This window comes from Budorcas taxicolor, chromosome 6, assembly GCF_023091745.1.
Source record: "Budorcas taxicolor isolate Tak-1 chromosome 6, Takin1.1, whole genome shotgun sequence".
Classification (NCBI taxonomy): domain Eukaryota; kingdom Metazoa; phylum Chordata; class Mammalia; order Artiodactyla; family Bovidae; genus Budorcas; species Budorcas taxicolor.
Genome location: NC_068915.1, coordinates 46363172 through 46376009, shown reverse-complemented (window position 1 = coordinate 46376009; position 12838 = coordinate 46363172). Strand labels below are relative to the sequence as shown.

The following is a 12838-nucleotide window of genomic DNA, read 5'->3' as shown; positions in this document are numbered from 1 at the left end:
TTAGGTGACTGGTTGGGGCACTATAGAGTGTTTACTGGAGTGGGTGGGCATCTTTGCTTAGTTGGGAGTCAGGAAGATTGTTAGTGACAATCAGGGTTTTGGGGCGAGGTTACAAAGGGGCCCAGTCAGCTTCGGAGGTGTCCTGGATTATGGGTTTTGCTTCTGTGGCCTCGGTGCAAGGCCTCACACCTGTGGCTTTAGGGCAGGACTCAACAGAAGGGAGGGAGGGAGGGAAGGAGGGATGGAGGAAGGAAGAACTTGCTCCAAGTTGAGCTCCATTTCAGTCCAGGGCTTCCCAGGTGGCGCTAGTGGTAAACAACCCGCCTGCCAATGCAGGAGACTTAAGAAATGCCAGTTCGACCCCTGGGTCAAGAAGATCCCTTGGAGGAGGAAATGGCAACCCACTCCAGTATTCTTGCCTGGAAACTTCCTTGGGCAGAGGAGCTTGGTGGGCTTCAGTCCATGGGGTTACAGAGTTGGACAACTGAAGTGACTTAGCACACACACATGCATCCTCCTTGTTCAGGGCAGGTGGACACCAGGCCTTGGCTCCTCTGCTCTTGGACCTGCGGCAGAGGTTCCCTGCAGTGGCTGAAGCCGCAGCTGACGGGCCTCAGGAACCTCCGTAGGAAGCACCTGCTATGGATGGTGATGTCTGCCCAGTTAAAGCAGCTGAAGCAGTCAGCTGCTGAGAAGGGCAGCGTAGTGAAATTCAGCTGTACCCAGGGCTCAAAATCTGAATATTTGTCCCTCCCCAAATCAGGACAGTACTGCTCTGGGTCCCTCCTAGGGGGCAGGGTCCATATCAGTCTGCAGACTGAGAAGATTCAGCCAACAGGCACCAAGGCAGGAAGAAGAGGCAGAGGCAGGGGTTCTGGCGCCAGATAGGCTACGGGAAATAGAATAATGAAGAAAGCTGTCCACTGCAGGAAGAGGAGCAAGGACACGGCCACTGGTCCATGAGGGGGATTCCACCACTCGTTCTCACCAGCAAACCATGGGGCCACTCTTAGTCAAATACTTGTGTATAAAAGAAAAATAATAGGGACTGCCCTGGTGGTACCGTGGATAAGAATCTGCCTGCCAATGCAGGGGACGCAGGTTTGATCCCTGGTTGAGGAAGATCCCACATGCCACGGAACCACTAAGCCCACGCACCACAATTGCTGAGCTTGCATGCCCTAGAGCCTGCGCTCTGCAACGAGAGAGGCGACCACCATGCGAGGCCCACTTGCCACAGCAAAGAGCAGCCCCGGCTCGCCGAAACGAGAGAGAGCCGGCACATAGCAGTAAAGACCCAGAGCAGCCAGGAAAATCAAAGGGAAAATCATAATGATCGTTTTTATTATCTATGGTTTATTGAACACTTTTTGTGTGTCAGGCACTGTCCTGAGGCAATCAATCTTTATAACAAGTATCTGGGAAGTCATTTGGTCCCCCTTTGACAGAAAGAAATGAGTCTCAGGTTAGGAAACCTGCCCAGTACTTGCCAGCGGGTAACCAGTGAAGCCAGGACTTGATCTGGGGTCTGTCTCTTCTGTTAATAACTGCTAACAGCTTCTCCAATATTCCTCGCATTTCTAGTCTTGTGACTAATTGCCTCCAGCATGAGCTGTTCATGGTTTCAAAGAAAAGAGATTTCGGTCTCTTCCCAGCCCCGCATCCCAAGCCTGGGTGGTAAAAATGCCCATCGGTTCATCCATGTTCGGCTGGGAATCAGCCAAGATAGAACACATAGGACTGTCAGCTGTCAAAGCACGAGGGACCCCTGAAGTGTCTCGATCAGGTCTCAGCTCAGCTGAGCAGCTGTGAGCAACACAGAGCCTCTGCTGTCACCTGCTGTCCCAAAGGTCTCAGCAGAGGACACCACATGTACAAAGGGGCTGGAGGAGCTTGCCGGCACCACAGAGCCTCACAGAAAGCCCAGAGCCCTGGCCAGGCCCCCATCTCTAACCCCATCTCCCACCATTGGCCCCTCATTCATTCCTACTTCTAACTATTCCTCAAACAGGCCATGTTCATTCCCATGCAGGGCCTTTGCTCTTGCTGTGACCTCTGCCCTAGAAGCAGCAGACTGCTCCTCCTGCCTAGAAGCAGCTTTCCCCAGTTGTCCCAAGCCTTCCTGCTCCTTGTCATCCAGCTCTCCAATCTTGGTCCCTTCCTGCGAGAGGCCTTTCCTGACCATCCCATCTAAATGAGCAACACCCCCCCACACACACACAATCCATCATCCCTCTCCATTATATCTTCCTGCTTGACTTCCTCTGTGGTGCTTTACACATCTGAAATGATCTTGTTCATTATTTGCTTATATGTTTAGAGAAGTACCTGGCAAGTGGAAGGCACTCAATGAACATGTGCTGAATGAATGGACGAATGCGTAAACGAATGAATGGAAAATCTTACTAAGTGTTTTCTATATTAAGGATCCGAGCACCTACAGCCAGGGCACCCCCTCCTTTCAGTTACCAGGGGCAGAGACCACAAGAAATAACCCTGTGGTTGGTAACAACTTAACAACCAGCCAGCAGTTACATCCACACATATTGCTGGGCATGGTTCCAAAGCTAAAAGGCACTAATTGCTTTTATATAAGGAGGTAGAAACACAGTCCCTCCGTGTCCTTTAGTCCCGATGCTCTGCATGTCGGTGTCTGTCGCCGTGTTAATCGCTCCTGTCTCACACAGCCAGTTTGAGCTTTATTCTGCCTATGTCTGGGATGGTGACAGGTTCCTAGACAGAGGAGAGAGGTACTGTGTCCCTGTATGTGTGTGTCCACGTGTGTGTGCACGTGTGCAGAGAAGCAGTGACGCTCCGGGAAGGGTTAACTCGCAACCAGGCTGCCTGTGCTCAGGGCCCTACGGCTGGCCCAGGAATGGGGTGGGCCTGGAAGGTGGAGCGGGCTTGATTCACATCAGCTGCTCTTTCCAAGACAGGAGTGCAAATGCCTGCCCAGCTGGCCTGAGTGTGCTGAACTCCAGTCGCCTTTAAGAATGGTTGCAGGAGCCCACACCTGGCAATCACTCCCCCTACCCCCCTGCCTCTCCACAGCAGGTTGCATTTGGGAGACTCTCCGGTCAGTCATTAGAGGAATGAGCCGAGAGTGAGCCGTTCACCAGCTTGCCAACACTTGGTGGAAAGCAGCAGGCAAGCATGGAAGTGGTTGACAGCCTTCTCATGAATGAAAGCAACCTGACTCCCCCCTGTGAACTGGGGATCGAAAATGAGACGCTTTTCTGCTTGGATCAGCCCCATCCTTCCAAAGGTAGGTGTCAGAGGCTGTTATCTGAATTCAGAAAACCTTAAGTTTGTGGGAAAAATCAGCAAAGGCAAGGCTGACTGTGAAAACAGAACACAGTCCTAATGAGACGAAGCTGGATAAGGTCATCTGCTCAGAAGTTTGGATGAGAGATCTAAAAGCAGAACTGAGTCCAGTGCTCTTGTTGTTCCCCATGGGAGAGTTGGGATTAATGTATAGGACTTGGGGGGCACAAAAGCAGCGGGAGGAGGAGCTGAAGTGGAGCCAGAGGGAGTTCAAGTGTAAAAGCTGGAACTTACAGCATCACAGAAAAGGCGCTGTCACAATCTAGCTGTCGCCTTTCCTTGGGGGAGATCAGTGTGAAGAAGTGATTAAATCGAAATAATGCTTAGCAGCTAGGAAAGAAAGCAAATCACTGGAGGAGCTTTGTTCTTAAGAAAAAGTGGTTCCCCGAGTGAGTGATCCGTTAACAGACCAGCCTTTCAGAAGCAACTGAATCACTCTGTGCTCTCCTCGCTTTGTTTCTGCAAAATATCTAAGTATGGGGAGAGCTGGGTTCGGTGATGCACACCCCTGAAAATACAAACCGGCAGGAAATAAGCGTTCACTTGGTGTGCTAGGGTTTTAACATTCTGCCCTCACCACCTGCATCTCTCCGTCTTGTCCGGGTTCCTCCTTGCAGAGTGGCAGCCGGCCGTGCAGATTCTCTTATACTCCTTGATTTTCCTGCTCAGCGTGCTGGGAAACACGCTGGTCATTACGGTGCTGATTAGGAACAAGAGAATGAGAACAGTCACCAACATTTTCCTCCTCTCCCTGGCTGTCAGCGATCTCATGCTTTGTCTCTTCTGCATGCCATTCAACCTCATCCCCAACCTGCTCAAGGATTTCATCTTCGGGAGCGCTGTTTGCAAGACCACTACCTACTTCATGGGTGAGTTGCTGCTGGTGCCTATTTCTGGAGTTTCACCGTAAATCAGTGAAACTCAGTCCCAGACCTTCCCTAACCCCTGACAGCCTCCACAGAGAAGCCCTGATGGGTGTACAGAACAAAACATCTGACTGTATGGGGCTGGGTACAAGGACAGAGGAGCTGGCTTTATGGGAGGGTCAGTCCTTGTAACGCCCCAGAAGTCAGTCCCCAGTCTTAGGGGATCAGTTCCTCAAAGTGGAATAAGTTGGTAAGAAACTACAGAAGACCCTGGTTTTGCTTGCTTCTGTTAGAAAGACAGACAGATTCAAGCTGATCTGTGCCTTCCTGGAAGGCATTGATTGTACTCTGAGCTCTACCCAACCCAAGGCATGGTTTTCGGGGTGACCAGGCTGCTGGAAGAGGGCTTTTTCTGCTACCATTCTGGCGCTTATAGGGAACAGGGTTATTCAAAATCCAGTTTCACCAGAGGTCTAGATTCCCTTCTCAGGATTCACTTTCCAGCCTGTTTTCACAAAGGCTGGGACCATCTTAGGCAGAAAGAGAGAGAGACCCTCTACCACAAATACAACAAGTTGAATTTGCTGCCAGTGCCTAGGTGGATAAGCTGACCCTCATTGACTGAGATACGCAGCTCGCTGCCTTTGCCGATCAGAATGATGGTGATGATGAAAAATCATAAGAGCTAATGTCTTTGAGTACATTTTTTTTTGAGTACCAGATGTTCTACTAACTGCTTTAAGTTTTTACTTCCATGATCATATTTTATCTCACAACCACTCTATGAAGTATACACAGTTATTCTTCTCTGTCTCACTGAGAAGGGAACAGAGGCATAGAGAGGTTAATAATGTGCCCAAGGACACACAGGTGGTAAGCCACAGAGCTGACCTGAACCCCAATTGGTGGCCACTACAATGGCGAGTAAATACACAGCCTCATTTTGCCAACTGCTGTGGCTCATCTGAGGCTGAAACAACACATTTCTCTGGGCCCCTCTGCCTGCCAAAATGCTTCCTCTCTTGCCCATTCTGAGAGCTGGTTGGGGGAGGGGGAGAAGAGGTGGGAAATGAAGAAGGAGTTGGTTGTTCTGACCTAAGCCCTGCAAAATACGCAGAGCTGAGCTGCCTAGGGCAGCCTTCAGTGACCAGAAAGCTTCACAAGCCTTTATTTCTTCCAACTGAGGAAGTAGGATCCAGCACTGACAAAACGATGATGAATGGCTGATCTACATGCCATGGACAAATAACCGAGAGAGTGTCAGTCTGGGTCCAAGTACTCAAAAAAGAAAAATGGACTCACAAACGAAAAGGATCGTTGTTAAACAATGACGCAATAATAATAACCAACATCTCACAGTGCCTCAGGCTTTCAAGGCCTGTCTGTATATATCCTACGGTAATATTGAATCATGTTAACCAGGGTTTATGTAAGGAGATTAAAAATGAGTCCTTGTGTAGTTGCACAACATCAGTGTGCTAAATGCAGCAGTGGCTCACTTTAAAATGATTAATTTTATGTTATATGAATTTTACCTCAATTAAAAAAATGTTTTAAAATAGCTGGGGTCTGAGGCTAGGAGCCTTAACACTCTTTCTGAAAATACCCAGTACAGACTGTTCTAGAAAATGAAAAGCAAGATACTTCTAAAAGTGTTTGCAATACTATAATGGTTTTGTTGGATTTCTGATTCCAGTCATTTCAATTCTTTCCTAATTTCATGTTCTTAACAATTAACACGCATTAAATTCCTAATACATAGCCAAAAGGGCTTCCCAGGTGGCTCAACGGGTAAGGAAACTGCCTGCAATGCAGGAGACACAGCAGACATAGGCTTGATCCCTGGGTTGGGAATGACCCCTGGAGGAGGGCATGGCAATTCGCTGCAGTATTCTTGCCTGGAGAATCCCATGGTCAGAGGAGCCTGCCAGGCTACAGTCCATAGAGTCCCAAAGAGTCGAACACGACTGAAGTGACTGAGCATGCATGCACATAGCAAAAAAAAAAAAAAGTGCTTGCCTGATGCTGGGTTTATAATTGCCCATTATAAGGCTGAGCACCGAAGAACTGACACTTTTGAACTGCGGTGTTGGAGAAGATTCTTAAGAGTCCTTTGGACTGAAAGGTGAGCAAATCAGTCAATAAAGGAAATCAATCCTGAATATTCACTGGAAAGACTGACACTGAAGCTGATACTCCAAAACTCTGGTCACCTGATGCGAAGAGCTGACTCAGCCTCTGATGCTGGGAAAGACTGAAGGCAGGAGGAGAAGGGGGGCAACAGGGGATGAGATGTTTGGATGGCATCACCAACTCAATGGACATGAGCTTGTGCAAGCTCCAGGGGATGGTGAAGAACAGGGAAGCCTGGTGCAGAGTCGGACATGGCGGAGAGAGCGAACAACAGTAGGTCCCACTCTGAGAAGTTTGGGGCTGTGTTCTCTAACCCAAATGTTATCAGTCCCTTAGGGTGAATTCCTATAAAACAGCAAGTCCTATCTCAGAACCTGAGTTCTTAGCTATGGTTTTGGGGTTCTAGATTCTTTGAAGTACAGATATTCCCCCTAGAAAAAGGATATTTTTACACATAGTTTCACAAAAGGCCCCAGGCTAAGAACTTCTCCCAAAGTTAGATTGGGATTGATTTGAAGGTTTAAGAAATCATGGTAAGAGATAAGAGAAGGATCAGCTGAATTTATGGATGAAGAATTAAAGGGAATTTTACAGGGATAAGACATTACAATCATTATATATGCACACAAAATACAAAAATTAAGTTTTTTGACTATCCTGTGAGTGTATCCTTTTGTTGTTGTTCAGTTGCTCAGTCGTGTCTGACTCTTTGTGGCCCCAGGGACTGCAGCACACCTGGCTTCTCTGTCCTTCACTGACTCCTGGAGTTTGCTCAAACTCGTGTCCATTGATTCAGCGATGCCATCCAACCATCTCATCCTCTGTCATCCCCTTCTCCTGCCCTCGATTTTTCCCAGCATCGGGGTCTTTTCCAATGAGTCAGCTCTTTGCACTAGGTGGCCAAAATATTGGAGCTTCAGCTTCAGCATCAGTCCTTCCAATGAATACTCAGGGTTGATTTCCTTTTAGATGTGGTGTTTTGATGTCTTTCTCACTGATGATGAATGTTTGATGAATGTTCCTTCTACAAAACACAGAAAAGCAAAAAGAATTAGAAAGAAGACCCCATTCCTCCTACCCCGAGAAAAACATCAGTTACAATATGGGGATTTTCCCCTTCATCCTTTCTCATTAGGTATTTTTTCAACACTCCATTTTGAAATTTAGAATGTTTCACTCAAAAACAGTCTGTGTACTAGAAATTTTCAGGAAGAGTCTTAATGTTCCCATCTCAGACTCCACTGAATTTTTGGAGTCACTGTCCTTGAGAATATTGGATTAAAAGGTCCACTTTATGCCGATCATGCTCAAAACTAAAGCTGTTCTACAGGTCACTCAGAAACCTTTTCTGTGGGGTAAGAACATAGTTCATCCACTTAGTTATTAATTAATGAGCACCTTCAGCCTAAGAAGGAGCTAGGTTGTAATCAAAGTTCAATAAACTTATCTAAAATACATTGGCAATACAATGTATTTGCAAATATATTGCTTGAACTGCCTCAAATCCTTTTGGGAACAAAGCTGGGAATAAATCATTTTTTAAAAATGTACATACACAGTATTTCTTTACCTTCTGAGTATTTTCCTTTACTATCTATCAAACCTGTGTAGATCAGGTAAGCTTAAACTCATGTGCAAATAAACTTCGAATTTCAGAGCTGACGTAACCAGCTTCTTTGTTCCTTTCCCAGGCACCTCTGTGAGTGTCTCCACCTTTAATCTGGTCGCCATATCACTGGAGAGATATGGTGCAATTTGCAAACCCTTACAGTCCCGAGTCTGGCAGACAAAGTCCCATGCTTTGAAGGTGATTGCCGCTACCTGGTGCCTCTCCTTCACCATCATGACGCCATACCCAATTTATAGCAACTTGGTGCCTTTTACCAAAAATAACAACCAGACTGCAAATATGTGCCGCTTTCTACTGCCAAGTGACGTCATGCAGCAGTCCTGGTAAGGCCACCTGGGTTCATTTGTTTACTATAACTTGATAGAAATTTTCAGTTTCAATAAAAACTGGAATGTATTGTCCAGTGTCTGCGGGATCAGTTTCCTGGAGACTTTTTGAGAAGATTTGTCTTAACCTCTTTCTAGAATGATAGAATAGAGCAAACATTTTGAATGTTGTATTTGAAATGCCATTTGCGACCCCATGGACTGTAGCCTACCAGGCTCCTCCATCCATGGGATTTTCCAAGCAAGAATACTGGAGTGGGTTACCATTTCCATCTCCAGGATACCTTCCCGACCCAGGGTTTGAACCCGGGTCTCCCAGATTGTAGGCAGATGCTTTACTGTCTGAGCCACCAAGGAAGTCTCTGAAATGCCATACCTGTATTAAAATCAACTAGTCCTCTCAAAACCTCATAGGGTGGGTACTATTACTGTCCCCATTTTACAGATGAAGAAACTGAGACATGGGGAAGTTAAGTTGCTCAAGTTCCCAAACCTAGAAGAGACGACAGAGTGTCTGGGCTTAACCACTATGCAGTGGGCTTCTGGATAGTCTAGTGAGGATCTTGGCTGAGACAGTGGAAGAGCTCTGATTTTCCAAAAACTGGAGATGGAACCGAGGAGTCCAAAACCCCAAATCCCATGTGATTGTTCTTAGAGCAGAGTTGCAGCAGTGGTACTTACACAGAACACTTCACTAGAAATGCAAAGTTGTGCTATCTGTTTCTTTGCTCACTAGCGGGTGATGTTGGGCAAGTTTATATAACTTCCTTGACATTCAAGTTCTTTACACAAAGATTTAAGAATAAAGATACCTTTTAATCTACATCATTAGATGGATGTGAGATTCAAATGAGAGAATGTTTATGAAAACGTCATTAGATATATTCAAAAAGGCTACACAAATGCAGGGCATTATGTTTACTAATTCCCAGCATGTTTTAGAAGCAGAGGGCTAGACATTCAAAAATGGCTCAAAACCAAGATAATTTCTGCCTTCTTTGCCTTCCTTTTTTTCATTTCAACCAAGACACACACACACTCAAAGAATTATGTTGCAAATGAGGGACATTTCCAAGACTTGAAAAGAAATCTTATCAAAACATGTCCAATTGAAATGAGAAATGGCTCAGCCACTGTGAGCCTCTGACAATTTTATGGCCTAATTGTGTAACCTTACACATGCCAGACTGCAAAAGTGATTTAGGGGCCAGACTCAAGAAGAAGGAGGCTGCAGTTCTTCAGGAATCAAACATGTTTAGAGAAAGCATAACTCTGGCCCGCCAGGCACTAGAATGAGTTTGCCACTGTGCTTAATGGGTTGAAACAGCCAGAATACTTTATTTTGCAAAACCAAGGTTTTCCAGCATTGCTGCCTATGCACTTGATGATTCTGATGCTATAAAGTCAACAAATGGTATTAATCTATTGTGATGCTTAAGAGCATAACGTCTAGAATCATGTTGCTTGAGTTCAGATCCCATCTTTGCCACTAGCTGTGTGACTTTGGACAAATTATTTATTCTGCCTCTTTCCTTATCTGTAAAATGGGTACTAGGTTTATAGTACCTACTTCAAGAATTATTATGGGGATTAAATATAGTAATATATGTACCATATTGAAATTAAATAATTTAATAAGTCATCAATGAATATAAACTCTTATAATTTTATTATTATTATTTCAGTAACAGCTCTTTTGAGGTATTCAAATATTCTCATTGGCTTGTTTTTTTTAAGCTCTCATTAGTTTCAAATGTAAACTTGTTTCAGGCACAGACTTACACCAAAGTTTTCCAATTTAACTAGTCCTTCATAAGAGACTTTATCTGGGAGAAAAGAAGTTAACATTTTCTAATGACTGAACCTCCAGACATGGAATTTCCAAAGATATTAAATACTGGTAATTAATGTGTTTGCTCCAACTCATTAAAATGGAGATGAACCCTGTTTATTCCATCTCATCTTAGTTTGAAATGCTGGAGTTGCTGGTTATTGGATTGCTTTTTATTTTATTAGGCACACATTCCTGTTACTCATCCTCTTTCTTATTCCTGGAATTGTGATGATGGTGGCATATGGATTAATCTCTTTGGAACTTTACCAAGGAATAAAATTTGATGCTAGCCAGAAGAAGTCTGCCCGAGGTAACTATCTTTTATCTGTTGGTTTATGCCAAAAGATTACACAAGCCTTGTTTTCTATAACTTAGATATACCCAGAGTATTTCAAAATACTTTTCAAAAGTATTTCAAAATGTTTTTCAAAAGTATTCTTAGGAGACTCTGTGTCGTAAGGCATGCTCATGAGACCCAGTGTCTCTGTTTCCTGTAGAATGAAGAAATTATTTCTCCCAAAAGGGTACTAAATGGAATAAAATGAGATAATATACCCATTGCCCGATTACAAGCTCAGGGCCCATAGGTCCAGGGTCTCTGTGATGTTGTATTCAAATGGACCCCCTCTGCAAACAAAGCAAATTGTCATTCCAGGTGCCATCCTCTCCTCCCCCCTTCACTCCCACCCTTTACTCCCGATATAGCTGCCACGGAACCTCACATCTCCCCCTCTTCCTTTTTTTTTTTTTTCTTTTTTTTTTTTCCCCCTCTTCCTTTTTTTAATGTTTGGGCCTGCATGTTCGTTTTTCTTTTGGCTGTGCTGGGTCCTCATTGCTGCACAAGCTTTTCGCTAATTGCGGAGAGCAGGGGCTACTCCCCAGCGGCAGTGTGTGGGCCTCTCTTTGTGGTGGCTTCTCTTGTTGTGGAGGACGGGCTCCAGAGCTCCAGGTCTTCAGCAGCTGCAGCACGTGGGCTCAGTTGTTGTGCTCCTGGATTCTAGGGCACAGGATCAATAATTGCAGTGTCCAGGCTGAGCTGCCCTGCAGCATGTGGGACCTTCCCTGATCAGGGATCAAACTCATGTCTCCCGCATTGGTAGGTGGATTCTTTACCACTGAACCACCAGGGAAGCCCACCCCCTATCCCTCCCTTTCATACAGCCCACTCTTCACTGAAACTTACCCCACATCTTTGTTGACATCACTCACCACCCCTCTCACTCCAGCCTTCTGCTCAGCTCTTTACCACATATACACCTAGAGTCTTTCCTGGCTGTTGTTGATTTTTGCTCATTATGCAGTAAAAGCAATCTGGAGGTTTCCCAAGCAAGCAGAAAACTCCCCACCTTGAGGAGCTGGAATAAGAGTGTGAATACTCATTCTTTAACACATTTTTATCCTTATCGTCTACACACATAAAATATTATTTTACTATTTTAAATTATGCACATTCTATACTACACATTTTTTTATTAGTTTTAAGTAGCATTTCATTTGGAGGAAAGGAGTAGTATAGATCAATACCTACCCATGTTAGTGCAGGCCCAAGGTGGCCTGTCAAGTAATACAGTTCAAGTGTGGTTTAGCCCCTGGATGGAGGGGGCAGGGATTCCATGCCCTCTGTCTGGCATGACCCATCCCAAAAAATAAGTGACGTGGCTTGCCCACCCAGAAGGGAAGCGGAGCTCGAGCAGCAGCGGCAGGTACGAGGACAGCGACGGGTGCTACCTGCAGAGGCCCAAGCGCCCAAGGAAGCTGGAGCTGCACCAGCTGTCCACCGGCAGCGGCGGCCGGGCCAACCGCATCAGGAGCAGCAGCCCCGCGGCCAACCTCGTGGCCAAGAAGCGCGTCATCCGCATGCTCATGGTCATCGTGGTCCTCTTCTTCCTCTGCTGGATGCCCATCTTCAGCGCCAACGCCTGGCGGGCCTTTGACACCGCCTCTGCCGAGCGCCGCCTCTCGGGGACCCCCATCTCCTTCATCCTCCTGCTGTCCTACACCTCGTCCTGCGTCAACCCCATCATCTACTGCTTCATGAACAAGAGGTTCCGCCTCGGCTTCCTGGCCACGTTCCCCTGCTGCCCCAACCCCGGTCCCCCAGGAGCGCGAGGCGAGGGCGGGGACGAGGCGGAGAGCGGCACCACGCGGGCGTCCCTGTCGAAATGCTCCTACAGCCACGGGAGCGCCTCTGCGCCGCCCCCGTGAGCGGCGTCCCCGCCGGGGAGGAAGCACGGAGGCAGGGACCGAGGGAGGCAGCAGGGAGGGAGGAAGAGAAGACAGCAGGAGGAGGAGGCAGGAAGTGCAGGAAGGCACCGGTCCCAGTGGGCGCCATTCCTCGTCTGCCTGGCACCCTTCACCTGGGTTCCAGGGGAGCACTCCGAGGGCGGGGCCGTGACTGGGGCCGCAGGCGGGACGTTTTCAGTAACATTCACCATCGGGAAACCTCAGCAGGCCGATGACAGGCGTTCACCAGCGCTCCTGCTGCACATCGCTAAGCACGCGTTCAAACGGGGATTTGGACCCCACTGAGCTTTAGAAGGTTCTAGAACATCCCAGGCGGGCTCTTAACTCCTCTTAGTGACACCCTTCTATGTTCTGCTGCTTCTGCTGATGCGGAATTGTGGAGCCTGCTTTGCGCCTGAGGAGTCCATCCCTCTTTCAGGAACATTCTGTAACCACTCACCTCCCCACGACAACACACGAGAACAGGAAGCAAACCCTCTTC

The 12838-nt window shown here is 46.8% G+C and overlaps 1 protein-coding gene across 1 annotated transcript; it reads left to right on the top strand.

Moving 5' to 3' along the window:
- The first annotated feature begins 3109 nt into the window (after positions 1-3109).
- CCKAR (cholecystokinin A receptor) lies at positions 3110-12318 on the top strand. Its single transcript, XM_052642162.1, has 5 exons — positions 3110-3265; positions 3942-4193; positions 8015-8276; positions 10296-10423; positions 11786-12318. The coding sequence occupies exons 1-5, from the start codon at positions 3154-3156 to the stop codon at positions 12316-12318; spliced, it is 1287 nt and encodes a 428-aa protein (XP_052498122.1). The 5' UTR covers positions 3110-3153.
- Positions 12319-12838: the final 520 nt, after the last annotated feature.

Bases quoted from the DNA above. Each gene is read 5' to 3' on its own strand.
- CCKAR (XM_052642162.1), top strand. From the start codon at position 3,154: ATGGAAGTGGTTGACAGCCTTCTCATGAATGAAAGCAACCTGACTCCC. The intron at 3,266-3,941 runs GTAGGTGTCAGA...TCCTCCTTGCAG, and splicing joins TCAGCCCCATCCTTCCAAAG to AGTGGCAGCCGGCCGTGCAG. The intron at 4,194-8,014 runs GTGAGTTGCTGC...TTCCTTTCCCAG, and splicing joins GACCACTACCTACTTCATGG to GCACCTCTGTGAGTGTCTCC.